Source organism: Aquila chrysaetos, chromosome Z (genome assembly GCF_900496995.4).
Source record: "Aquila chrysaetos chrysaetos chromosome Z, bAquChr1.4, whole genome shotgun sequence".
NCBI classification, from domain to species: Eukaryota; Metazoa; Chordata; class Aves; order Accipitriformes; family Accipitridae; genus Aquila; species Aquila chrysaetos.
In genome coordinates this window covers 43,655,432-43,679,821 of record NC_044030.1, presented here as the reverse complement: position 1 = coordinate 43,679,821, position 24,390 = coordinate 43,655,432, and the positions used below count along the sequence as shown (strand labels likewise).

Sequence of the window (24,390 nt, the reverse complement as noted above, 5' to 3'; positions counted from 1 at the left end):
AAAGAGTACTGAATTTAACTAACATAGTACAAGCGTTCTGCTATACTAACCTACTTTTTGACTGTTTGTATTTCTAATGTGGGGGTTTTGTGTGTTTGGTTGTTTTTGCAACAGGAGCCTAACCTGAGGGATTAATAGTGAGAATGAAGTGTTATATTGAACATTGCTGCCCTCTAGTGACTACAAAGAACAAGCAACTGGAAGAGAGAGTTGGCCGCAAAAGGTTTCTTTGCTCTCAAGATAAAAGTCTTCAGTTCGGTATCATTGAAGTACGACAGAATTTTTTGAGAGTGAAATCTTTGTTAATCTTAGCCTCAAATTATCATTTGAATATACAAAGTACTTGAATGTAAAAAAATAAATAAACGTTTCTGCAAATGGAATGGGTAGTGCAATAAATGATCACATTATAATCAGTGATACTTTTGTGTTGCATTAAAATACTGCATGACAAGTAACTCAGAAAAGCTACAGCTGCAAACAAGAAATCTATATTACATGACAACTAGTTCAATAAACAAATTGGTCTAATTTATCTAGGAAACATTTTATGTATGTGACTGTTTACACTACTGGGGATTTTCACAATAAACAGTGTCAGACATTTCAACAAAAAACACGTAAATCATAAATGTGCATCATTGTCTTCATTCCATAAATTATGCATGTGCAGAATTGTCCGTCATTTCAGTAGGAGTAAATGAGTACTATAAGGTTTGTTAAAAATTCAAAGTTGTTTTTTTTTTACAAAATCTGTATTTTATGGTAGACAAGTTGTTTTGTAGTCCTTAATACTGTAGTTCCAAATTTCCAATATTTTGTGACTGTGGTTTTTTGTTTAGCTTATAGATGTTAACTCTAATGGGACCTTGTCCATATTACAAATGCTGAAAATCATACCCTTTGATGCAGTTTCTTGATGCAAAATCTTAAAACTATTTGCTTCACCAGCATAAATGCCAGTTAACTGGAATAGATTATAACAAACTGAAACACCATAGTAAACCTCCACAGTGAAAACCCTTGTTTTCATGTTTACATGCAGCAAGATGGTGGAGACCGTCTGAATCCTTCAGACTTAAACCTCCAGTTAGACTTCACAGTCATTTGTAACAATGTAATCAAGTTACAGCAGCTAGCTACATAATCATACAACTAGTGTAACGGTTTTGGTGGAAAAGGGGTTTGGAAAGGGTTAATGCACCCTTAATGTTTGCTAGTTAACCATTCTTGAGTAAATTAACCATTATTTTTCAAAAGTTCTGGAGTAAGAGATGGTTGCTTTATGAAATTAATGCTGATTTCTCAAATTTAACTTCCTTAAACTGGCATTTCTTCCTAATAAAGCAAGCTACTGCCACTCAAGTACGGTTACAAAATGGGAAAAGGAATAGTCTGTTCAAAGGTTACAGGGTCGTTGTCTGTATTAAGGCATTACCTAGGCCTATGTCTAGCACTATCAGGACATTGAAAGTCAGTCTCTGATCCAATGAGATCATAAACTAAGTAGATGGTGCATTTATATGAGCCGGACTATTGCCTTTTCCAAGTTCTCAGCCTCTATCTAAACAACATGCACCACAGATGCTCCTTGGATGCTCCAGGGAAGCTTCTTCTGGACCTCACTCCCATTTCCTTTCTGCTAAAAAACAAGATGAATGTGCAAAGTGAGGAGGAATGGAAACAAACATGTTGTGAACGGGGAACACAATCAGAGCACGTACCCAGGCCTAAAAGACCAAAGTCAGTCCTGAGTCCATAAAGGTTTTTTGATGGTGCAAACTTGTCTTCTGTAACTAGCTTCAGTAAAATTCTCTCTTGAATCAGATTAATACTGAAAAAAAAGCCCAACTTGTTCATACCACCTTTACAGTCTTTTAGTTTGCCAACACCTTTCAGTTTCTCATGCACTTGTGCTCTGACTAGCAGAACATGTTCCAGGTTTTGGTTAACCCAGGACTACAATGCCCCAGATAAATGCAGCAAAAGTATTCATTCTGTCATTAGCAACCTTTTGTCTCTGTAATGAACCTGGCAGAAATGAGGGCACTAAACACTAAACAGCTATCTAACTAATAATCAACCCCTGGGACACATGCGTGCACTCTTTTAGATACCACCACACTATTCTACTCCACCCATAAGATCTTATCTGAAAAGAATCAGTGACAAAAACAGCTACCCACATTTTCCTATCTGACATCAGACCAATGCCAACCACTCTCAGAGAAAGTGTCTACCACCTGGGCTCTTCTTTAGTAAGTTGGCAATGAAATGATAACATAATTGTCTGAGAAAGTATTCCCTGAGGCAGAGCAGACACAGTCCCAGGAGTGTCAGAAGACACAGCACTTGCACTGGGATCACAGTGAAGCAGAAGGGATGGAAGTTTGCAAAGGAATAGCTATGGGTGAAAAAAAACCTAGAAAAGACATGAATAATTTGAAGTGGATGAATGAGAGGGGTATGAAAAAACATGGAAGGAGGATAGTGAGAGTATGGGATGGATAAACAGGTAGAGACACAGGAAGAAGTTAAAAATAAAAAGACTAAAACAAGAACTAGAAAACTCCAGGACTTGGGTGCAGAACAGTAAGCCTTTCTGGGTGTGCCGTGCAGGTTGACTTTTGGCTTTCAAATATTTGGTCACATTTTTTGGATATACAACTTTCCTTCGAGAAGAAAATATTTTAAATATTGACATATGAATTACTCAATTGCCTAAATCCTATATCTCAAATTTAAGATAAAAGTAAGAAAAAGATGGGATTTAATAAAATATTATGGCTTAACAAAACGTTTACAGAACTTGTCTTTAAAGAAAAAGACCCAGGTTAAACCTGCTTATACCTCTTTCATTCAAAGTTATATAGGCACTTGTGTGCTTTGCTGGTTGGATTTTAAAGCTCCCCATCTAGCTTCAAATGTATTCTTTGGAAGTATAATTTTACCACTTTTATTCAACAAAATCCTATCAGTAGCTAATCACCAAAGATATTTCACACTCCACATCACCAATTTGTTCCATTCACTGGAAGTGTCGTGTTCTATTTTGAACTCACTTAAAAGCTTGATTTGTCATCACACTCTGGGAAAGCCACTACACACAGGCTTCATGACTCCTATCCTTCCCTGTACTTCATTACTTGTAAATACACTTCAAAAAAAAAAAGAGACAAGTCTTTCTTTAACAGGCAGAAAAAACTATCTCTCCATTACACACATGAAATGATCCATGTATGTTCCCCATTTAAGAAGGACAGATTTTATGCCCATCACAGCACTTCACTGCTCCAATTATTCACGTTCCTCTTCAAAAAGCACAGCTATTCTGTGAGAACCGTAGTGCTCAAATGGTCCATGAAGTCTTTAGCAAAGACACTATTTATTCCTTGGGACCACCTTGCAAGCTAAATCGTTCATGCAAATCTTGAGAGAGGATCATTCTGAGGCACTTCTATACTCAAATGCTGATTCATATTCCCAAGTAGTTACAGAATAGAATGCAAAAACTGTTGTAGTGCCTTGGCCCCGGGAAGTGGTTGAGTCACCATCCCTGGAGGTATTTAAAAGACGTGTAGATGTGGTGCTTAAGGACATGGTGTAGTGGTGGACTTGGCAGTGCTAGGTTTACAGTTGGACTCAATGATCTTAAGGGTCTATTCCAAACTAAATGATTTTGTGATTCTATGATTCTATGTACATGGTGTGAGAGACTAAAAGAGTTAATATCTCAAACGTTGTGGTGGGGCAAGTTCACAAACCACTCATGACACCTAATTAGCCTAATCAGTTCGAGTGCCCACCCGAGGGAGGGGCAAGGATGATAAAAGGGCACACACTGAAGCCCCCACGCATGTGCCTTCCAGAACTGGACCCCTTGGCTGGTGAGATCAATGCTGGACCCAGGACCGGTGAAATCTTTCTCTTTTCCTTTTTCTCTCTCTGTCTTGTTCTCCCTTTCTCTTTCCTTTTCCATAATCCCTACACCTCATCCCTTTAAGACATAAAACTGTCGACCGGTTCTGGGACTAAGAGTGGATTCCAGCTGCCCCTGGGCTCCTCTCTGAGAAGGATTCTAGAAAGCAAGGGGGTCTGCTCTGAACCTTGTGACCCAATGGGAGGGAGCTCCTTATTCCCTGAACTCATGTGTATGGTTACCATGGGTTACACGGGTTACTGAGCCAGTTCCATGCCAATTCCTGTTGTGAGAAACCCCCGCACCTACTGTTATGCCTCCCAAGTTCAGGTTGCTTCTGCCACGAATAAAACGTTTAACTGATCATTTGGTGTTGCATTATTTTAATTCAGCCCGAGGGAATTCCAAATTCTACACGACTCCCTGGTCTGTCTAGTCCGGGTTGTGATGCATGGTAGCCCAAAGCACTTTGCAATAAAACACTGAAAATACTCTGTGGGTTTCAAAGGCAAAAGTAGTTGCCAGGATGTGCTTAGGAAGATACAACCTTGGATTCAGAGCAGACTTACACTAATAGGAAAAGATGACAAGGACACTGATGTCACTGTTCCTTTTATGAAAAACACTATGGGAAAGCTCCTGTGATCTAGAATTTTAATTTTTTAAAGTAAGGACAGTAGTCATTGTTTCATATACATATATGCACACATAATACATATATATACACATGCATGTGTGTATATAAAAGAAAAATAAGACTATATATATTCTAATGTGTATATAAGCATATATATGTGTATACCTCCCTAAACCTGATTTTCCATAATCGGAATATTGCTGTGCAAAAAGGGGTTACTAGTCACTGCTTAGCCTTACACTATCACTCACATTTGGTCACTTCAGATGACTTGAAAATAAATGTGCAAAAAGCATATGCATTTTAGTGTATTTGCTAAAATCTCTTAGAGTAGAATTTATTTCATCTATACAGCTTTGTTCAGATTTCCAACAATTTGACCAAGGATAATGGTTAAGAATGGGAAGAGTTACAGAGTTCGCAAAGGTTGTGCTTGTGACCCACAACTGTGGTTACAGGCAAGTTTAATGTTACAGCTCTGATAGTGCCAGAACAATGTCGTCAGTTTGGGGTAAAATGAAGTCTAGCAGGAATATTTTAGAAAATACCAACTACTTCACAAACTGTTACTGTAATTCACAGTTTGGGGGTTAGATTAGTTTTATCTAAAATATTTTACCAAACAGGGAACTTCTATTTTTATTTGCATCACTTATACACAGTTTAAATACAGCACCGTCTGCTCTCACAGGCCTAGTTTTAGTTTGACATCTTTCACACAGTTAATTTGCTCCATTATTTTATCTTAGAATGTGCATCTATTCAGTATATAGAGGTTAAGTGAGTTTGTTCAGTGGAATCAATCCAAATCTCAGGCACTTTGACTTATTCAACTGATAAAGGGAACTTTTGTCACAAATTTACTGCAAAATGCCTGAAGATTTTCTCTGACAACTCCAATAACAATTACCTCTGTAAAGATATGTTTGTGACATGAACAGAACAATTCCCTAAGAACTACAAAGGAAACACTCTACAGGAATGGATACAGACTAAAGCAGAAAGCTACTTTCAGAAGAAAAAAAGCCATGAGGCAACCAGTATTCTGTTCTAAATATAGTAGCTTTGGCCTTTTTTTTCTGTTTCCCTCTATCTTAAATGTTTCCATTGCTCTTTTATTCTGGTGCCAACACTTTTAACATTTTTCCTCATGGAAATTCACAGTTGGAGGTGGGGAGAGGAAGAAATAAGCAACTCACAAGGAGGATTTTCTCCATTCTTTTAAGGATTCTATCCTTGATTCCATCTTTGATTTTTTTTTCCCCTATTTTTAAATAAGATCAAAAAAAGACCTTTTCCAAAAGGAAAATAGCAAGTTCTTAGCAAAGTGATTATTTGCACAAAGTAATAGAAAAGTGTAAATAGAAAACTACCAGGTGAGCATTTTTAGTTGCAGTAAGAAGATCAACTTTCATTGCTGCACATCTCATTTTCCTTGGATTACAACACTAGCTTATGAACTAGATTCCCCACTGACCATGATACCAGTAAGAAGATATAGCCCCCTAATGTAGGACTATAAAAATTGTTTCTGATTATATGCTGATAGTATCAGGTATTAAATATGGCTAAATGTTTCAGTTTCAACAATAATTTTTAATTTGTGCAAATTATAAAAAAGGCAAACCTACATGCTAATTCTTACTACTTTTATAGCCATGGGAAGAATAGGTTACAGAAATAAGGGAGGAAAATACCTAAAGAGGAAAATTAATATGAAAATTAAATATGCTGTCTTACTTATTACTTTTGTGATCTAAAAGAAAGGAGTTCAGGCTTTGAAAAGAGCATTTTGGTAGTGACACACACCCCAGCCCATCCTTTCAGGGCTTATTGCTTTGTGGCAGAAAGGAGCACACATTCATGCTTTAGCTCCAGATCCAATCACTAGTGAAGCTGCATATGAGCTTTGAAAAATAGGACTTGCTCTCACACTATGCCTGCTGTCCCAAGCCACACTTTTTCTGTTGCCTTAACTCCAATTAAATCGGAGGTTTATATGCATGAGAACATAATGCCTTTATGGACTTCAGAGTAGCTACAAAAACCAACTCAAGCAAATCTAAAATTCCTTGAGAACTGCCAAAGAGAAGGTCAAAGTTTCACTCCAAGCCTAGAAACAAAAAGAGATACACAGTGTACTACTACCCAATGCCACTCTAAACTCATCTCATCAATGAGAACAAGGTGTCAAAACTTTGCAAGGGCACATGTCAGCAGTACTCAGCAAAGCAGCAGCTGTTCTGAAGCCTAGGAACATACACCACAGCAGTTCTGCCAGTAGATCTAAGGACTAACTTAAAAATCTGTGATACCTCTCTTAGATTGTTCTCAACTACCTTACTTTTTATTAAAATTGAGTATATTCAGTATTTTGAGTATTGTACTTATTAAGAATATATTTGCAAGAAGATACCAGACAACAAAGTGTTTTTAAGTTCCTATTGCCTATCCAACATGGATGGCAGCACTCAAGGAGTTGTGGTGAATGGAGTTAAATCCAGTTGGCAGCCAGTGACAAATGGTGTTTCCCAAGGCTCAGTATTGGGGCCAGTTCTGTTTAGTACCTTTAGCAACAATCTGGACAAAGGGATTGAGTGCACCCTCAGTAAGTTTGCAGACAACACCAAGTTGGGTGGGAGTGTTAATCTGCTTGAGGGTAGGAAGGCTCTACAGAGGGACCTGGACAGGCTGGATCCATGGGCCAAGGCCAGTTGTATGAGGTCCTGCACTTGGGTCACAACAACCCCATGCAGCGCTACAGGCTTGGAGAAGAGTGGCTGGAAAGCTGCCTGGCAGAAAAGGACACAGGGGTATTGGTCAACAGCCAGCTGAACATGAGCCAGCAGTGTGCCCAGGTGGCCAAGAAGGCCAGCAGCATCCTGGTCTGTATCAGAAACCCTGTGGCCAGCAGGACTAGGGAAGTGGAACAGGCTGCCCAGGGAAGTGGTTGAGTCACCATCCCTGGAGGTATTTAAAAGACGTGTAGACATGGCACTTAGGGACATGGTTTAGTGGTGGACGTGGCAGTGTTAGGTTTATGGTTGGACTCAATGATCTTAAAAGTCTTTTCCAACCTAAATGGTTCTATGATAACATTTAAAGCTGCCAATTTTACCTGAAGCAGCTTTTAATTTGGGTTTTGGGGCAGTTTTTCTTTGACATATGGACCCCTAAGTATTTTCTGTTTGAGGTGTAGAGCCTTATATAGAGCATATTTGCAATAGGCTTATTACTTTTGGCTACTTTTTTCTTTTCTTTCTTACCTCACCTATATCATATATTAGTGGTTAGAGTCAGAGAGGCTAAAGCATCTCTGTAAACAGATACAGCATCATAATTTCAAGACTTATTCGGGACTCACAGGAAGGACAGCTCTCAGCTCAGATGTAAGCTGATGACTGTTCATTGAGGCTTAGAAGTCAGAGGCAGCCAGAGATACCAGTGGTTGCATCACTGTTTCATGCTGTTGGCCATAGAAACTGGTGAACCCTAATGACATTAAGCTGGCAGGTCACAGATGCTATGCCGGACTGCTGCTCACAAGCACTTACAAAAAGAAAATACACTGAAGAAGTATGGCTATTGAAACATTTTATTATACAGCAATTTGTAATACCAAAAATGGGTAGTTCTTTTTAAACATATATATATGTACAAAATTACAGTGAATGCAGTGATCTGTAGTTTTGAGGAGGAACAAACTGCATGAACACCACACTTCTACTTGTAAACAGTATAAATTAAAAGTTTCAAAAGTTTTCACAATTTAGAGCCTTCTTATCTAATACACAGACTTTTATTAGAAGTTGGCACACGCAATTGGCACTGAATTTCTTCCTCATACTAGTATGAAAATACATTACTATTTCAAATACTTAACTTTATATTCAGTAGGAAACCTTCACAGCTTGGGTTTATTTGTTACTCAGCCACCTAATGACTAATTTCCTATAAACCCAGTTATCTATAGCCATAACTCAAAGAGCAGAAATTGTAGAAAAAGGACTTCTTTTTACAAACTAACACATTTGAGCCTACGTTCCACATATCTAAGTCAAATTTTCTTTTACCATAAGAAGAGTTTTCTCACAAAGCAAGATAGGTGAAAAAAAAAAAAAAAAAAGAATAATGATGAATATTGATGTTACCAGTCCTAAGGATACCAATAAGAAAGGATTAGGCTTCATAGTAATACAGCGGGAGAGAAATACTAAAATAACTAGGGCTGTAAAAAAGCTTCTCCATCCATAAGTATCCTGGACAGGGTCAGAGGGATAGCATTACATGCTGTATCAAATCTGGCAGGGGTAGTGGTAAGGGTATTTGAACTGCATATGAGATATTGGATTACCTAATACAGTCAGAAACCTCTTGGAAGTAGGTTTCTTTGTAATATAATAAAGTGCCTTGACTATATGAAAAAATACGTCCCTTTCGTTTATGAATTAGGGATCTTTCACTGAAGTCTTGTTCCCTAAAAAGTTACCTAGCATTGTTGTACAGCAGTAGATTGGGGAAAAAAGAAAATCTCTTTAAAAGGATCTATATATGAACAGATTGTCTGTAGTAGCACAGAACCTATTAGCTTAATTGGGGATCTGCATGGGTGCACATCTACATGATGCTCCTTGCATGAGTGGCCTGTAGATATTTTCCTTGGAATGGAATACATTTTAACAGGCTATACAGATTTAAAACTGTAATTTATTTTTCCTAAAATAACAGAGGATTTTGTAGACAACACAAAAATAGTTACACAGAAAAATACTTAAACCATGTAAGGCCATAACTGTACTTCTAAGAACAATTAAAAGAAGCTGCAGCTTTTCTTAAGCCACTAATGTGTGTTAAACAGGTGCAAAGTGGTTACAAGAACTTATGTAATCAAAACATTTTCAGAGTGACTTACAGAAATTATTGCCTCACAAACGTGTACTACGCCATAATTTAAAAGGGTCAGAAACAATACAGGATAAAATAATACTTCCATGTCAACTAAATAAAAATAATTTATTTACAGATCATGAGGAAAAACACGAAAGGCCTTTCCTTTTCAAATAAATACATGTATTAAGGGACACATCCACTAACTAAAAAAACAACATTGTGCAATTAAATGAATAGTTCTTATGTACTAAACTAAACCATAAAAACATCTGAAGTACAATAGTGCAACCATGTCAGAACATAAAGCTGATGTTTGCCATTTTACATTTTAGGTAGAAGGCAAGGTAACCTTTCAAAGCAAACCAACAGAAAACTTTACATATTCATTATTTCCACGTTAGATACATGCTTTCATTTCGATATTTAAATAATTGTTTTCCAAGTTCTTTGCTTTATAACATGAATTCTACATGGTATTATATGAATATTCAGACTTGATGGAGCTGATCATCATAGGATTTCTAAAACCAGTTCCAACTGAGCTACAGCTATATCCCCATTTGGTAGAGCTTTTTTAATAATTTAGACATTGAACATAAAACTACTCCAAGGTAAAACTTTATTAACAGTTTCTAACCCTGAATCTTATTTAAAAAACAACACAGTTTCAAATGAAAGTTGCTTTACATGACACATAAAAATTAGAGCTTAAAAAAAGGGATTCAGTTTATATAATCTGGTCAAACACAAGAGAGATTTTGGTCATTAAAATGAACAAAAAGCAGTACCCAAAATACCAATGGCCCAGTCCTGCAGAGAGAAAAAAAATAGGTGTGAAGGCATGTCTGTGAACTCACATCCTTCAGGCAGGCTCTCTACAGGCATGGATATTCACATGGCGCGCTCTGTGTGGTAAGAATCTTAGATATGAAAGCAATTACTGCACATGCACGCACGATGCTAACTCTGGGACGTGGAACCCACATTTGCAAGAGGTACCTCATGATGTTATTATACTGGTGAAGAGAAGGCCAAAGAGGATCTAATAGCCTACAGATAGTGAAAGGGGAGTTACCAAATTCACACCCAAACTCTTCTTGGTAGCAGGAGAGGATACAATGATGGGAAACAGCTACAAATTTGTAGCCACTTGGGAAACCGAGGTTGGACATGGAGAGAAATTTTTATCCAGAAGAGGAGTGCAAGCAGGGGAACAGGTTGCCCAGAAAGGTGGTGATATCTCTGTCTTTGGTGATTTTCATAGCCTGGCTAGCCAAACCCACAGCTAACCTGATCCAGGGCTGGCAACAGTCCATCTCTGCTTGGGTGCTTGGGAGATGGGACGAAACCACTTCCAGAAATCCTTCCTGCAAATAAATTTATGTGATTCTCTTTACCCAACTTTTCACTCATGCAGGGTTGTCAATAAGGTTTAGGCAAACATATTTCACCTCATTTACTGCAGGCCAAGACCACAGAGCTGGTCAAACACTGTGGTTCAGGAGACACACATAGAACACTGATCCTCAGTCTAAGCCCTGCAAGTTAGCAGAAGTTAATAACACTGAAGGAGCAATATTTTGGAACGGAAGTAACAGCTTATAATCATGACCTTCTCATCCTGAGAAAATGCAAACACCTACATGTTGTAAGCTTACACTTTAAAAAGCAAGCCCTGGATCATCTCCCCCTCTCCTCCCTACTGCTGCAGGAAGAACTATCTGCAAGTACAACCTACATTAATTCCACTTCCGTTTCACTCCTTTGGAGAAAGAGAAGCTTTTATACACAAACACAGAAGAGGCCCTCATCAATGCGCTCAGTTAAGCATGGTTTTCTCCTCAGAGAAGCTAATTACAACTGTAATTTTCTTGTTTAAATAATACAGGGTTAATAGTAAACAATACATATGTGACCAGGCATATTTCTGGTACACCTGCATCTCCTCCTTCATTCTCTGCCACATGCTCCAGGTAAGTCTCAGGATGAGTGAGGCCTCTTGTACTGCTGGGTGGGAATATGCTACAACATTAAAGCCTCCTCTGTGGAATAAGGTAGTGTGTGAAGATTCCCTTAGTACTTCAAAAAGGACACCAAACATGTTTTCTCTTCTAAGGCTGAAGTACAATATACTGAAATAAAGTGTCTTATTGTCCTGGTTTCAGCTGGGATAGAGTTAACTGTCTTCCTAGTAGCTGGTACGGTGCTATGTTTTGAGTTCAGTATGTGAAGAATGTTGATAACACACTGATGTTTTCAGTTGTTGCTAAGTAGTGTTTAGTCTAAAGTCAAGGATTTTTCAGCTTCTCATGCCCAGCCAGTGAGAAAGCTGGAGGGGCACAAGAAGTTGGCACAGGACACAGCCAGGGCACCTGACCCAAACTGGCCAATGGGGTATTCCATACCATGGGACGTCACATCTAGTATAGGAACTGGGGGGAGTGGGGCTGGGGGGATCACCACTCCAGGACTGACTGGGTGTCAGTCAGCGGATGGTGACCAACTGCATTGTGCAACACTTGCATATTCCAATCCTTTTATTATTACTGTTGTCATTTTATTACTGTTATCATTATCATTATTAGTTTCTTCTTCTCTCTTCTATTAAACTGTTCTTATCTCAACCCATGAGTTTTACTTTTTTTTTTTTTTTCCCTGATTCCCTCCCCCATCCCACTGGGAGCGGGGGGAAAGTGAGTGAGTGGCTGTGCAGTGCTTAGTTGCTGGCTGGGGTTAAACCATGACACTTATCCCTTCTGGCACTAGATTTCTCTGTCTTGAGAAGAACAAGCTTTCAGATAGTTACCTGAGGATTAGCTGCTCTGATCTAGAGGTTTCAAAGGATGCCTAAAACCACTGCTTCTTCCTGCTTTGAAACCGTATGTCTTTTTAAATGAGGAACCATCCTGTTTCTGAGAACTCCACATTTTATAAAACTGATAACAGAACACAGTCTATATAGTGTTCAGATATAGTGCTGACAAAATGCAGTAACAGCTGCTAGTCATATGGGTTTCCAATCAGTCCATAAAACTTTATCCAAGGTTGATTTACTGAGCTAGGTTTCAGCCTGGAGATGTTTCATTAATACACACGGAAAAGATTGAAGCAGTTTGCAGGCTCTGAAGGGGCCCTACCCCATTCCGATCAAAATTAGTGAAAGCTGAGAAGAATTGGATCATGATTGTTTACTGTAGAAATACCTACAATTTTTACTACACTATAGGACTGTTGGGAACTATTTATTATAAGTAATAGTAACTCAGTTTTTAGAGATGACGTCACCTAAAGCTACCACCTGGTGGGATTCTCAGAGTTTTCCTAAAATTAGGCAAAGGAATTCTCACTAAGGTAAGTAGTTGCTGTTCATTTCAGGGACTTTTTTTAATGAACACTTCATACAGGTGCTTGTGCATGTGCAGCAATTCTTTCACCTGCAGGTTTAAAACTTCAACAATGCATAAGTATATCCATTAAAACAGACTCCTCTGTACTCTTACAATCCCTCAATAAGTGTCTGAATGGAAGACATTTGAAAAACAAGGGAAAATTACAACCCATATCTGTCTGTAATACTAATAATGACCTAGTCTAAACAAACAGGCAGGTATTGGATCATTAACTCATCTCGGTAATCCTACATATCACAGGTATTATAGTCTCTCTGGAATTTTGAATGGTAATGGTCCATGCAAATGTTCCTTTCACTTCTGAGCTGTGTAGGATCAGATGTAAAGTCTACTTCTCAGTTCTGAATCAAACCCCAACTCCCATAATTAAATAAATTCTAACTTGCCAACCTCTGCAAAATCATACCAGAACCACATGCACCCACACTGTCTTCTCCCAACACAGACCATTCTGCTTCATGCCCCGAACTTAAGGTTTACTTGGATCTAGGCAACCCTTTAATGGTTTGGAGTTTCTTGGGAAATGTTTTATCAACATATAATTTAAGGCCTTCAAAAAAATAGATAAGCAGACATGAGCAAAAAGAGATTAAATTAATTGAAGCTGTAAATTTTTCTTTTCCTATGAGTGATATTTGATATTATCATGTTCTGTATGTAAGAAATACGGAGCCCATAAAGAAACAAGCAGGTAAAGAAGATAAAATATGTTACAATATTGTATGCAGTGACTCACTTCATTGACTTACATTACTTAAGAAAAGCAAAACCAGAGCCTATGAGGCAAAGCAAGTGCACAAATGTGAATGAGTAGAAAGTAGAGTCTGGATTTTTAACATGATGTGCAATTTCTAAATACACAGATGTATAAATCCACGATAAAAAGAACGCATTATTAAAATCCTTCATTTTTTTTTTTTCAAATATACAAGTTATTTAGGTCAGGAGAAGTATCTGTCACTTAAACATTGCAACAGTTTTTCGTGAGTGCTGATTTTTTGACAGGTGTCCCAGCCAGGCTGGTTACTGACCTCGTATCATCTTGATTATCACTTCGTTTTCGTACTTCCCTGTAAAAAACCCAAACAAACAAACAAAAAAATGCACTCAATTAATATATTTCTGTTCATATTCACTGTTCTGTTTCTCCCAGTACATCCTACAGAGCTTACCATCATCTATTGCATGGTTAAAACTATGGTTTAAAGTGCACAGAATCAGCATGTCTCATAAGTTTCCAATTTGGGAATCATATCAATATTTCTATACAAATCACAGTTAGTGACAGAAATGTAATAATTTCTGATATGTAATAACTCCACAATGTTCTGTTTTCCCTTTTCTTTTGATCATTTTTCTTTAATTTGCTTGCTTCAGTATATTACCACAGAAACAGAATATATTCATAGCTGAAAGTATAAAATTAAATAACTGCAATTTCAAGTATAAATTTACCCTCAGAGGAAAAACACACATTGTTGAATGTTTTATTATAAATGCAGACTTAAAAGTTGTGTATGTAGGAGTGATTATTGAGCTGTATTCTCACTACAGGCCCCTTAGAATGTCAAAAACCAACTCTAAAATTTCTTGCTTTCATATATATATATAAAAAAAAATTTAAGTCCTTGTCATATTAGTAGAAAAAATTCATGAAGCTCCCCTCAGAACACTGTATTATTCAATATAACAGTAATGAAATGTTCATTTAGAAATTTTTATTTCAAAATGAAATGCTTCTTTCAAAGAATACAAATTACTAAGACTTGGGTAAAGAAATTGCAGCCAACCATTCCAGACCAAGGTTCTAGGTAATGTCTAGACCATTTCAGAATCAGTGAACCTTGTGAAGAAAAATACCGATTTTTTTTTTTTTTTTTTTTTTTTTTTTACATTCTGAAAAGACAGGCTCCAACTGCCAAAACACTTTTTATCTTTGAAACAGTTAAAACAAAGTTATCACATTTAAACATTAGAGATAATTTTCCAACTGTGATTAATGTTATATAACTGTGTATGTATGTTCTCTAATTTCATAATCCACTGCTGCATTCATGGCCAGGTTCTTGGAAATGAGTCATTTAACAAATCAGTAGTTAACTTCACATTGACACTGACAGACAAATGAATGCCTATGTTCTTGCTGCATCTGACGGATGCATTTTCCTGGAAATAAGGACTTGAAAGTCCCTTGTGAAGAAGAAATGATCCTCTCTAGAAAGCCAGTGTTTTGTATTCAAGCCATGTTAATCAGTAGTATTTTAGTAACAAATAATCAAATACTGACCAAATGTGAAAAATTTGATCATTACTTTAGGCTGCTGCAAAAATCACATGAATATGGTTTGTAATTCTGGCCTTGAGCTCCACATACTAAACTGAAAAAACCAGAGTCTGAGGATTCATTACATACTGCCAGCCTTTCAAAAATATATTGTAACCAAGAATGGTTGGGAAAGTTAATAGAAGTGTAATGTTTGGCTCACACATTATCACAGAAATACCAGGTTGCTAAATGGATATAATCAGAATTTCTATATTTTAAATAATTTAGAGAAAGGGACATCAAAGAAAATATGTGGGATTAGAATGGTCAGTAATAAAACTGAATATATAGTAATATATGTGAAAGAATTAAGAATTAATTATACATAGAATTATACATACTTGAAATTAATTTAAGAAATAATTAAGAAAGTAAATCCATGTATCATTGAAAAATTTAATTCATTCACCAAACAGGTTTTAAAATTGTGAGCTCCATAACTGAGCTCTAATTTAAATATTAATTATTGAGACAGCTTTGTAACATTTGCAGGCAAAAATGTTACTTGATTAAACCGAGAATAAATCCTGTCTTGCATTTATCTATAAAGACTTAACATGGTATTCTTTTTTAAATTTTGTTTGTTGAATTTGATACTGGTACAATTTTAAATGCATATGTGTGTCTCTGTATGTATATTCACATATAATGTCCTTTTTACAAAACATACTCAGATGCTTTCTTTCGAAAATAAAAACATGGCTACTTACCGAGCAAGATGAAGAACTGCTTCTACAATATTAGATCCATCTTTAGCACTTGTTTCACAGAATAGTGCACTGTAAGTCTGTGAGTAAAAATAAAATGTTAAGCCAACTAATCTGAAATGGTTCCCATGTGAATATGTATATTCAATCACAAATGGTTTCCTCAATAACACAAAGAAAGATGACACACGTTTAAATGAACAGGATTTCTTCTGGTACTCTTCATTCTCCAATATATTCACTTTAGTACTGTGAAAAAAACAGTAATTGCTTCTTAACTGTATCTTTTTTACATTCACTATATTCTGAATTAACAAACTGAATGAAAACCACATCATAGGCTTAATGTCCAAACTCAATCTTCTTTTCCACAAGATTGCAAAATAGGAAAAGAGTTGCTAGGACAGGTTACTGAATCCAGCTTGTTACCTACTCATAAACTACAGCATCTGGTATTCTAGGTTAACCAGAAATATCATTCCATAAGTAACAGATAAGATATCTGCCGTGGTATAATCAATCAATTGCACAAGCACTCAGCAACTCAAGACTCTAGATTCTACATTTTTTTCCGCAAAACACAGGCTATGTGCATTCTTCATCCCCCATATAAATACATGCAAAAAACTTGTCCACACTTCTATTTATAGCAGAGAGTTTCTTTTTTCTTTCTGCAGACGTGGCAGGAGTACAAGGCAGTCTCTTGAAGATGAAAATATTCCACTCAAAAGCTAGACAGACACAAACCAGGTGAAAAGCCTCATACGCTCACTAGTGTGCTTCATGTTTGCACTGGCAATTTCTCTTTGGCAGCAGAAAAACTCAGTCTCCTAGTCCATTCAGTTTTTCACCATAAAGACTGAGAAGACTACCCCAGCCAATAACGAAGTTCAGCTTAGTAGACACCAAGATGTGATTTAGCCCAGCAAACACCACCAAAATAGGACAGTTTTCGTGAAAAGTATCCATGAATCCTATTTAATAGATTTGAACAAACGACCAGAAAATTACTTTTGTTTACCAGTTTCTCACATGGTTTTCAGATTAAAGTTCTTAAGACCATTTTATCCTAAAGAGGTAGACTTGGACCTTACCATAGCCAGCTTTTCTCCATACTTCATAGGCACACATTTTTGCCCTTGTTCTGTAATGGCTTGGCGGAGATCTGCTTTGTTTCCCACCATCATAATTGGAATATTCTCATGAGTTGCATCCTGTAAAGAGGATTTTATTTCCTTACTGCTAGAACACTCAGAATACAAAAAAGTAACTAGCACCAAAAATGACAAAAAATAACAAATTATGAAAGTCATGCTGAGAACTTTTCATGAGGTAGTTGATATTTAAACAGCCAGCTTAAACATCAGCCTGCAAAGATATGCTTCCACTCCCATAAACCCTGTTTCCCAACAAGGAATTTAATGCGTCAAGTTAATCTAATGGAAATGACTACTGTGTCCAAATGCTATGTGACAAAATTACTATGAGAAAAGTGACCAAATCATATACTATGATTAAAAAATAGCTTTCAGAAGATGATTAAGGATTTTGCTTATCACTTTCCCTCCTATTAAATAAATGCCTCTGGTCCGAGAGAAAAACCCTTTTCATCAAATGCAAATTTGTATTCAAATAAACAAACAAGAAGTAATAGTAGGAAGAAATACTGAAAATTTCACTAGAATTATAGCTAATTTACAGAATCTAACATATTGGTTTAAAATGCAAAGACTCCAAGGAATACTCAAGCCATCCACAAGAGGATATCTGAGATGGGCTCTCATGTTCATTTCAAAAGGAAGTGAATGGGAAGAATGTGATTACATGATACCCTTTTATACAAAAAGATGTATCAGTTTTAACACTAACTAACTGAATACATCAGGATACGTTTAGGACTTCCATGTAGCTTTTACTTCTATGAGAGACTGCAGTCTGGTTAATTCCAATATGCAGATACTCAAATTTTATAAATAATATGGTTAACAATGGAGTGAAATGTAGTTTGTAAGCTGTATATACTCAAGGGTCTTACCTCGATCATATCCACCCATTCTCGCACATTAAGAAAGCTTTTTTCACACGTTACGTCATATAGCAGTAAGACACCATCTGCTCTTCTGAAGTATGATTTAGCAATACTTCGGAATCTTTCAGAAAAAAGAGATTTGCATATGGCCACATTATCAAAAAAGAAGTCAATTTAACATCATTAAGAACACAGCATTACTTTATTGCACTACCGAATAAGATTCTCTCCACACTACAAGATGAGTTCTCTCACAGCTTCTTTCGAAAGTGGTTCTTGAAAACTGCTGATTTGGTCAATGAACAGATTAAACTGACTTCCAAGGTGTTGGATTAACCTCTTAAGCCCCAAAAGCTGTCAGTAAAGAAGCAACGGCTCTCAAGTAAGGAGGTCATAGGATTTTGAGGAAACTCTACACAATAATTTGAAGGACCTTGGATATGCATTCAGCAATCTGTACAATTTTGCCGTAAGTCTTTTTAAAGTCTTTGGGAAGAACTTTTCATACACTGCAAATCAGGATCAGGACTTTAAAGGAAAGAAGAGGAGAAGAGGGTGAAGGGAAGGGAGTCTTTAAGATAAAGCCTGCTCAGAAATACAGGTCTGTAAGGACAAAGAAAGCTAAAGACTAAAACCAGAAGAAACAATGTACATCTACTCCATCTTTTTGTATTGCAAGAGAGGGACATATGGATTTAATTAATAAACGCCATGGTGAACCTCAATTATTTCTCTCTACAAAGAGAAAAGATTACCTCAGGCATCACCAAAGGTAACAAATAAACATTCCACCTGTCCTGGGGTCTCAGCAGAGTAAAATCACATCTGTTTATAGACATTTACGTATGGCCATACCAACTTACTATAGAACCATATAATATTTAGCAGAATTTTTTTCACCTAGATGAAAAAAGGCAAACATCTTTTAGAAACAAACCAATTGAAATTATATAAGTGCAGAGAATCACTGACCTTTCCTGCCCAGCTGTGTCCCACAGTTGTAGCACTGTAGGTTCTCCATCAACAATTAGTCTTTTCATTTGAAAATCCACACCTGAAAAGAATAATGCATATAGTCTAATAAAAAACATCAATAACCTAAAAAACCCCACAGAAAATGAAAAATTATGTGCCATATACAACAGTTATTTCAAGATTCATCTCTTAATAGATTATGAAATTTCAGTCATTCACATAGCCTTGAACCACAATAATTGCCTGAACATATTTAATTTGTCTTTAGAAAAACATTTAAAGAAATATTTTACCCATACATTTTCCCAGAAGCATGGATACAAATCTGGCATTATGACCAGCAAGCAAGAAGATCTCTCTCTGCTTTATTTTGCTAAACAGTCTTATGGAAGAAGAGAAAGTGTTTTATAAAACAGACTTTATTTCAAATGCCAAGGAAGAAAAAGATAAATTAGAACAAAAATCCTAATTCAGAGGCAATAAAACAAATATATAACTATGATCTGATTGGAAGACAAAAATTCAGGCTTTGGAATCAGTAAGACAAGTTTGTTAGCTGACAGCTATAATAATATACCCAACAAGTTAGTCAGAAATCCCTCCAGCTGCATTTAAACCAAAGCTTCAATAACACTTTGAAGAAATGGAGACAAAAAAATGGTATGAAAGACATCAAAGGATAGTATGAAATACTAAGGAAAGAGGAAAGAGCTGAGAAGACAAGAAAGCAATGAAAAATGCGAAAAGGATCATACACACATTCTAAGTTCATTACACTGAAACTCCCTTTTCTGGTGCTTTGTATTGCTCAGGAACAGGCTTTGTGCTTTGCAAAGAGAAACTAAATTAGAGCAGTACCCTATTACCCACTCCAAACAGCAGTCAGGCACTTCTAAGCTTTAGTACTCAATTAGATCTCACAGCCTAAGAAACTGCGTGTGTATATTCAGGAAACCCTGGCAAGCAATCACAGAGAGTGATCTTTTCACCCACTTCTGCAGAACAGCAATGAAATTCACTTTAATATTTTAAGAAGAACAACAACTATACCCAGGGTTGCACTGGTATTGCCTCGAAATTCATTCTTGCAAAGTCTCATAAGGAAACTGGATTTTCCCACTGCTGCATCTCCAGCAAGAACAATCTTGTAAGCTTTCTCTGAACTGGGGTATTTCGGAGTACATTCAGTTGCATCTGACTGAAAATAAAAAGAACCCCTCTATTTCAACTCATATAAAAAATATTCTCTGTATCAAACACTGGGTTTCTTTCTTTTTTGCTAAAGAACTGGTTACCTGAGGGGTGAGAGCAGATATGTATTTCCTTGTTGAAGCAATTGAGCTGCTTCGACTTACTGGTTGTGAGGTCTTCCAGTCTAATAGTGTACGGGTGTTATCAGGACTGTATGCTTCTTCATCCCTGATCTCTGGAACCTGAAAGTACAAGCTAGTGTGTTAGCTCTGGTGAGAAATGTATGCTTTTTTGGAAAGGCACAGATGAAATTGATTAAAACATTTGTTTCAACAGTTTGGATCAAACAGAGATAAATGACCAAATAGAGCTCTGCAGTTCTAGTCGAAATACTGTGATTATTCTGTTCTTATTCACATTTGCTGTTTACTATAGCCTACATTTGGTCCTTAAACATGTTTGCTGTTTGGCATACATGCTTTCAGTACAGTTTCCAGATAGAGCAAATTAATTTCCAAATGGAAAATTTCAGCTTAAAAAATAATTACAATAAACAAATACTTTATTTCAAAGCTTATTTTACAAAAATTAAGAATTTCCCTACAAGACGTTAGTCTCTATACTATTACTACTCAAGCTAAATTAGCTATAGCACAGCTGTAATCAGCACTATTCATAGCATTTTCAACTGCAAACAGAGACTAAATGTCTCTACTAAATGCACAGTAAAGGATCTGCTCTAGAAAAAACCCTGTGTTCTGCTGTGCTTGATACTAGTCTTGCTATTCAGTGTTCAAGGCCAGGTAGGATGGGGCTTTGAGCAACCTGCTCTAGTGGAAGGTGTCCCTGCCCATGGCAGAGAGGGGTGGAACTAGATGATCTTTAAGGTCCATTCCAACCCAAACCATTCTATGATTCTATGATCAGTAAAGCCCTCCATTTTACTAACAACAAAATGGACACAATAACACCTTCCTACATTTCTAAATTCTCTGAGACTTACTGTGTAAGTCAATGTATGCACTAACAGTATTCTTTTTCTCATATATGTGATTTTTTCATTCATTGTCACAGCATAGTAAGAGAAAGTGAACAGAAACCTATTTTACTTCTATAGTATCTGCTTTTTAATCATTAAAAAATGGGCTCCTGTCTGCATGCTGTTTAACAACCTTCAAAAACTACATCTACTTGAAAAAATGAAATTATTACCTGAAAAACCTATAAAAAATGTCAAAACAAACATTTTACATCAAAGAGCAGTAACTGTTTATGCAGTCTCCAAATAATTGTCACTAATCTTATTTAAACACATATAACCCAAATACTCAGTTTTAACTGGCCTATGGGAAAAGATCCATTTCATTTTAAAAACAGGAAACTAATTTTGTCTCCAGCCAAAGGTCTTTCTCAGAGAAGGAATAAGTCTGGCACTCACATCTGTATCAGAAGCATCACCACCAAAGCTTTCTTGCATACACTGTGACCTTTGAAAAATCCTTTGATGTCTGTATTCCACTTCTGAATCATACTCATTTGAATCTCTCAGGGTAGACAAACCACTGTCAAAACAGCTCTCAGGTAAGCTGTCAACTTCATAGTTTATCCTTTGCATAGGATCACAAAGGGCTAAAGAATCATAATCTTCATCCACACAAGAAGAATGAGATGATCTAATATGAAAATATTGGGAGGGGGGAAGAAAAAAAAAAAAGTATTCCACAATTGTTTTTCCCAACAGAATTGGAGCCATTCTGGAACAGTCAATACTTAGAAATGCTAACTATACAGTTTCAGACATATGTCAATGCCTATTTTGCCTTTCTAAATAATTTCTTTTTCAATCATATCTCTTAGGATGCTAAGATTAAATTATATAAACTATGTTATTGATGATGACTTCCAAGTCTCAGTAAGAATGTCTATTTATTCATACACAGAAAAAATAATTGTTTAAAAAAGATTCAGAAAATTATGTACTATGAAGACATCAAAGGCAGAAGATGATAGTTGATGGTTTAGCTAATTTTGGCCTATTCTAAGACACATAAAATGACCTTGAAATACTGTATCTAACTGAAATGAATGCATTTTCTCACAGATGCACACAGGCCAATAAGTAACAGCTATAAATAGAGAAAAGGGGGTAACCAGGTTCAGGAGATCAGTAATGGTGGAAGAAGTCACTGAAACATGTTTTCTTACAGTTTGGTAGGCTACGGAAAACTTAAGGTTTTACACAAAAGTCCTTTCTTTCACCCTTCCTTCAAAAGCCTTTTTTTTTTTTTTCCATTCTGGATGCTATAACATATAAAAATATTTAAATGGATGCAGCAACGACAGTATGGCTTACAGAAAAAAAATTAGTTTTTATTTGTGTAAATGAAACTACAGAAAAGAAAGATTAATAGAGTGAATCTTAAAAGAATCAAAAAAGTTTACTATGGCTACAGTCATTATCCTGCTCCTGTAGCAGGACAGGGACAGGCACAAATTAAAGTGAGATAGAAATGGTCTCCAAGTCACAGTGGAGAAGAGAGAACCAGTTTGGCTCTGTCCTGTTGGGTATGGATGTGAAGCACTAAACTGCTAGAACAGACAAGGTCAGCATCAATCCTTGTAAAGATAGTTTGCTGCCAGAGGGGCTGATCTGATGTCAGGAGACAGACAAAGTACTGAAAATGAACAGGTTTGGGGACATTCATATCTCCTTCTGTCTTTTAATACTACTAAGTCACACTTGTTAAGAGTAAGTTTTATTCCTACCACATAAACTTTCTTCTAAAGTAGCTTGCACTTCTTGCTTTTGTGGGAATGCAAGGATTGCACCATGTGGCAGTTACTAATAAATATTCACACAGAAAGACATCGCTAAGCCTCCAGAGAGGTTTTAGTCACCCCTTCAGAAAATTACTCAACGTAATATGCAGCTTAGTAGCAGATGCCTCTCAATTTGCAGAGGGTCCAACAGAGGGGAATTGGTTTTTATCTGCATTCAGCAGAGAGAATCAGTTTGTGACAAGCAAAATTTTACAGCCAGCAAACACATCTCACATGGAGACAGCAGAATAAAAGTAACACTATAGAACGAATTGAGATATTATTAGTGTGAAGCAGAAGCCAAATTAATCCCTACCAAAGATATTAATCTCTCTGGCAAAATGTAAAACACAGACTACTAAGAACTCTAACAGAGATCTCTCTAGAGTTTGAAGTACCACTGAAAGAAAAATAAGACCAAAAAAAATCTATCAATTGAATAAGGACACACATTTTTGCTGGCAGTTCCATCTGTTTAAAAAAAAAAAAAAAAAAAAAGGTGAAAACATAGCATCATCTCCAGCACTGGAGATTGGATCCAAAGTCCAGTGATTTCAGTGAGAGTCTCTGCAATGATCTAAGGAAGCTCTGAGCAATGACCTGCATCCAGTAAGTACGAAACCAAAGTAGCTCTGACCATTTGATATTTGCACTTAGATAACTTACTGTTCTCAGTGGCTCTTAGCCAATTAATATCCAAGGGCATTCACTACTCTTGCATGTCAGTGTGAGATGAGGAAGTTCATTCTTTTGAAGAATTAGGCCCACATACCTTTGTAATAATTATTACATGAGAAAACCAGACATACAGGCTGAAGATAAAACGAAAAATGTTTTATTTCCTAAGTACTGAGTAAGCTAGTTAACAGAGGTCCTCAGTAGATTTTTACAGTTTCTTGGAGGCAAAGAGAGGAGATTGAGAATCAAACTAGAATCAAAACAGTCCAAGGCCAAACAAGAGGCTGTCTGAACTCTCCATAAGTTCATGAACTGCACCGAAAAGAGTTTTCCTGAGCTTTCCAAAGTCATTGAAAATATTCCTATTGACTTCAGTATACTTTGGATCATATGCTATGGTCACACATTCCTTCTGAATCAGACAGAGCTATTTGCTCTGTTATTTGACAATATTTGCTCTACTAAGACAAGTATGAAGCCCTAGTCTTTTTAAACTTAATAAAAGCAAACCTGGCTTACCTGTCATATCGTGGGTTTAGAGGAGACTGTCCACCATTAAATTTAGGACTGCTTCTAGAAATGGTACTTCCTGGTGACGTGTTTGCTAACCGCTGCGACAGATACGTAACAAATGCATAATAAGTTTGACGAACACAGTGTAAGCATCTAGATTTGTAATGAAAAAAGTGTGCATCATCTAAATTACTGCTGTGTATTTTCATATATATTCAACTACTTATTTTTAATTAAACCTCATGCTTTATATAGGACATTACACATAGCATTTAGGCTCCACTGTTGCCTTAAT

General features: G+C 36.6%; 1 protein-coding gene across 5 annotated transcripts in view; it reads right to left on the bottom strand.

Annotated features, from left to right (window-relative positions):
• Positions 1-24,390, bottom strand: part of RASEF (RAS and EF-hand domain containing) — a 50,457-nt gene that overhangs the window by 5,027 nt on the left and 21,040 nt on the right. For 2 of the 5 annotated variants that reach the window (XM_030005537.2, XM_030005535.2), the window contains exons 9-17: positions 24,102-24,193; positions 21,523-21,757; positions 20,189-20,326; positions 19,944-20,112; positions 18,891-18,972; positions 17,925-18,039; positions 16,984-17,103; positions 15,893-15,969; positions 13,888-13,926 (exon numbers count right to left, since the gene is read on the bottom strand). In XM_030005537.2, the coding sequence (XP_029861397.1) occupies positions 13,888-13,926; positions 15,893-15,969; positions 16,984-17,103; positions 17,925-18,039; positions 18,891-18,972; positions 19,944-20,112; positions 20,189-20,326; positions 21,523-21,757; positions 24,102-24,193 (1,067 nt within the window). Of the gene's footprint in view, positions 1-8,137; positions 10,257-13,777; positions 13,927-15,892; positions 15,970-16,983; positions 17,104-17,924; positions 18,040-18,890; positions 18,973-19,943; positions 20,113-20,188; positions 20,327-21,522; positions 21,758-24,101; positions 24,194-24,390 lie in introns of those variants that run through there. The other 3 variants (XM_030005538.2, XM_030005536.2, XM_030005539.2) reach the window with 3 other exon arrangements.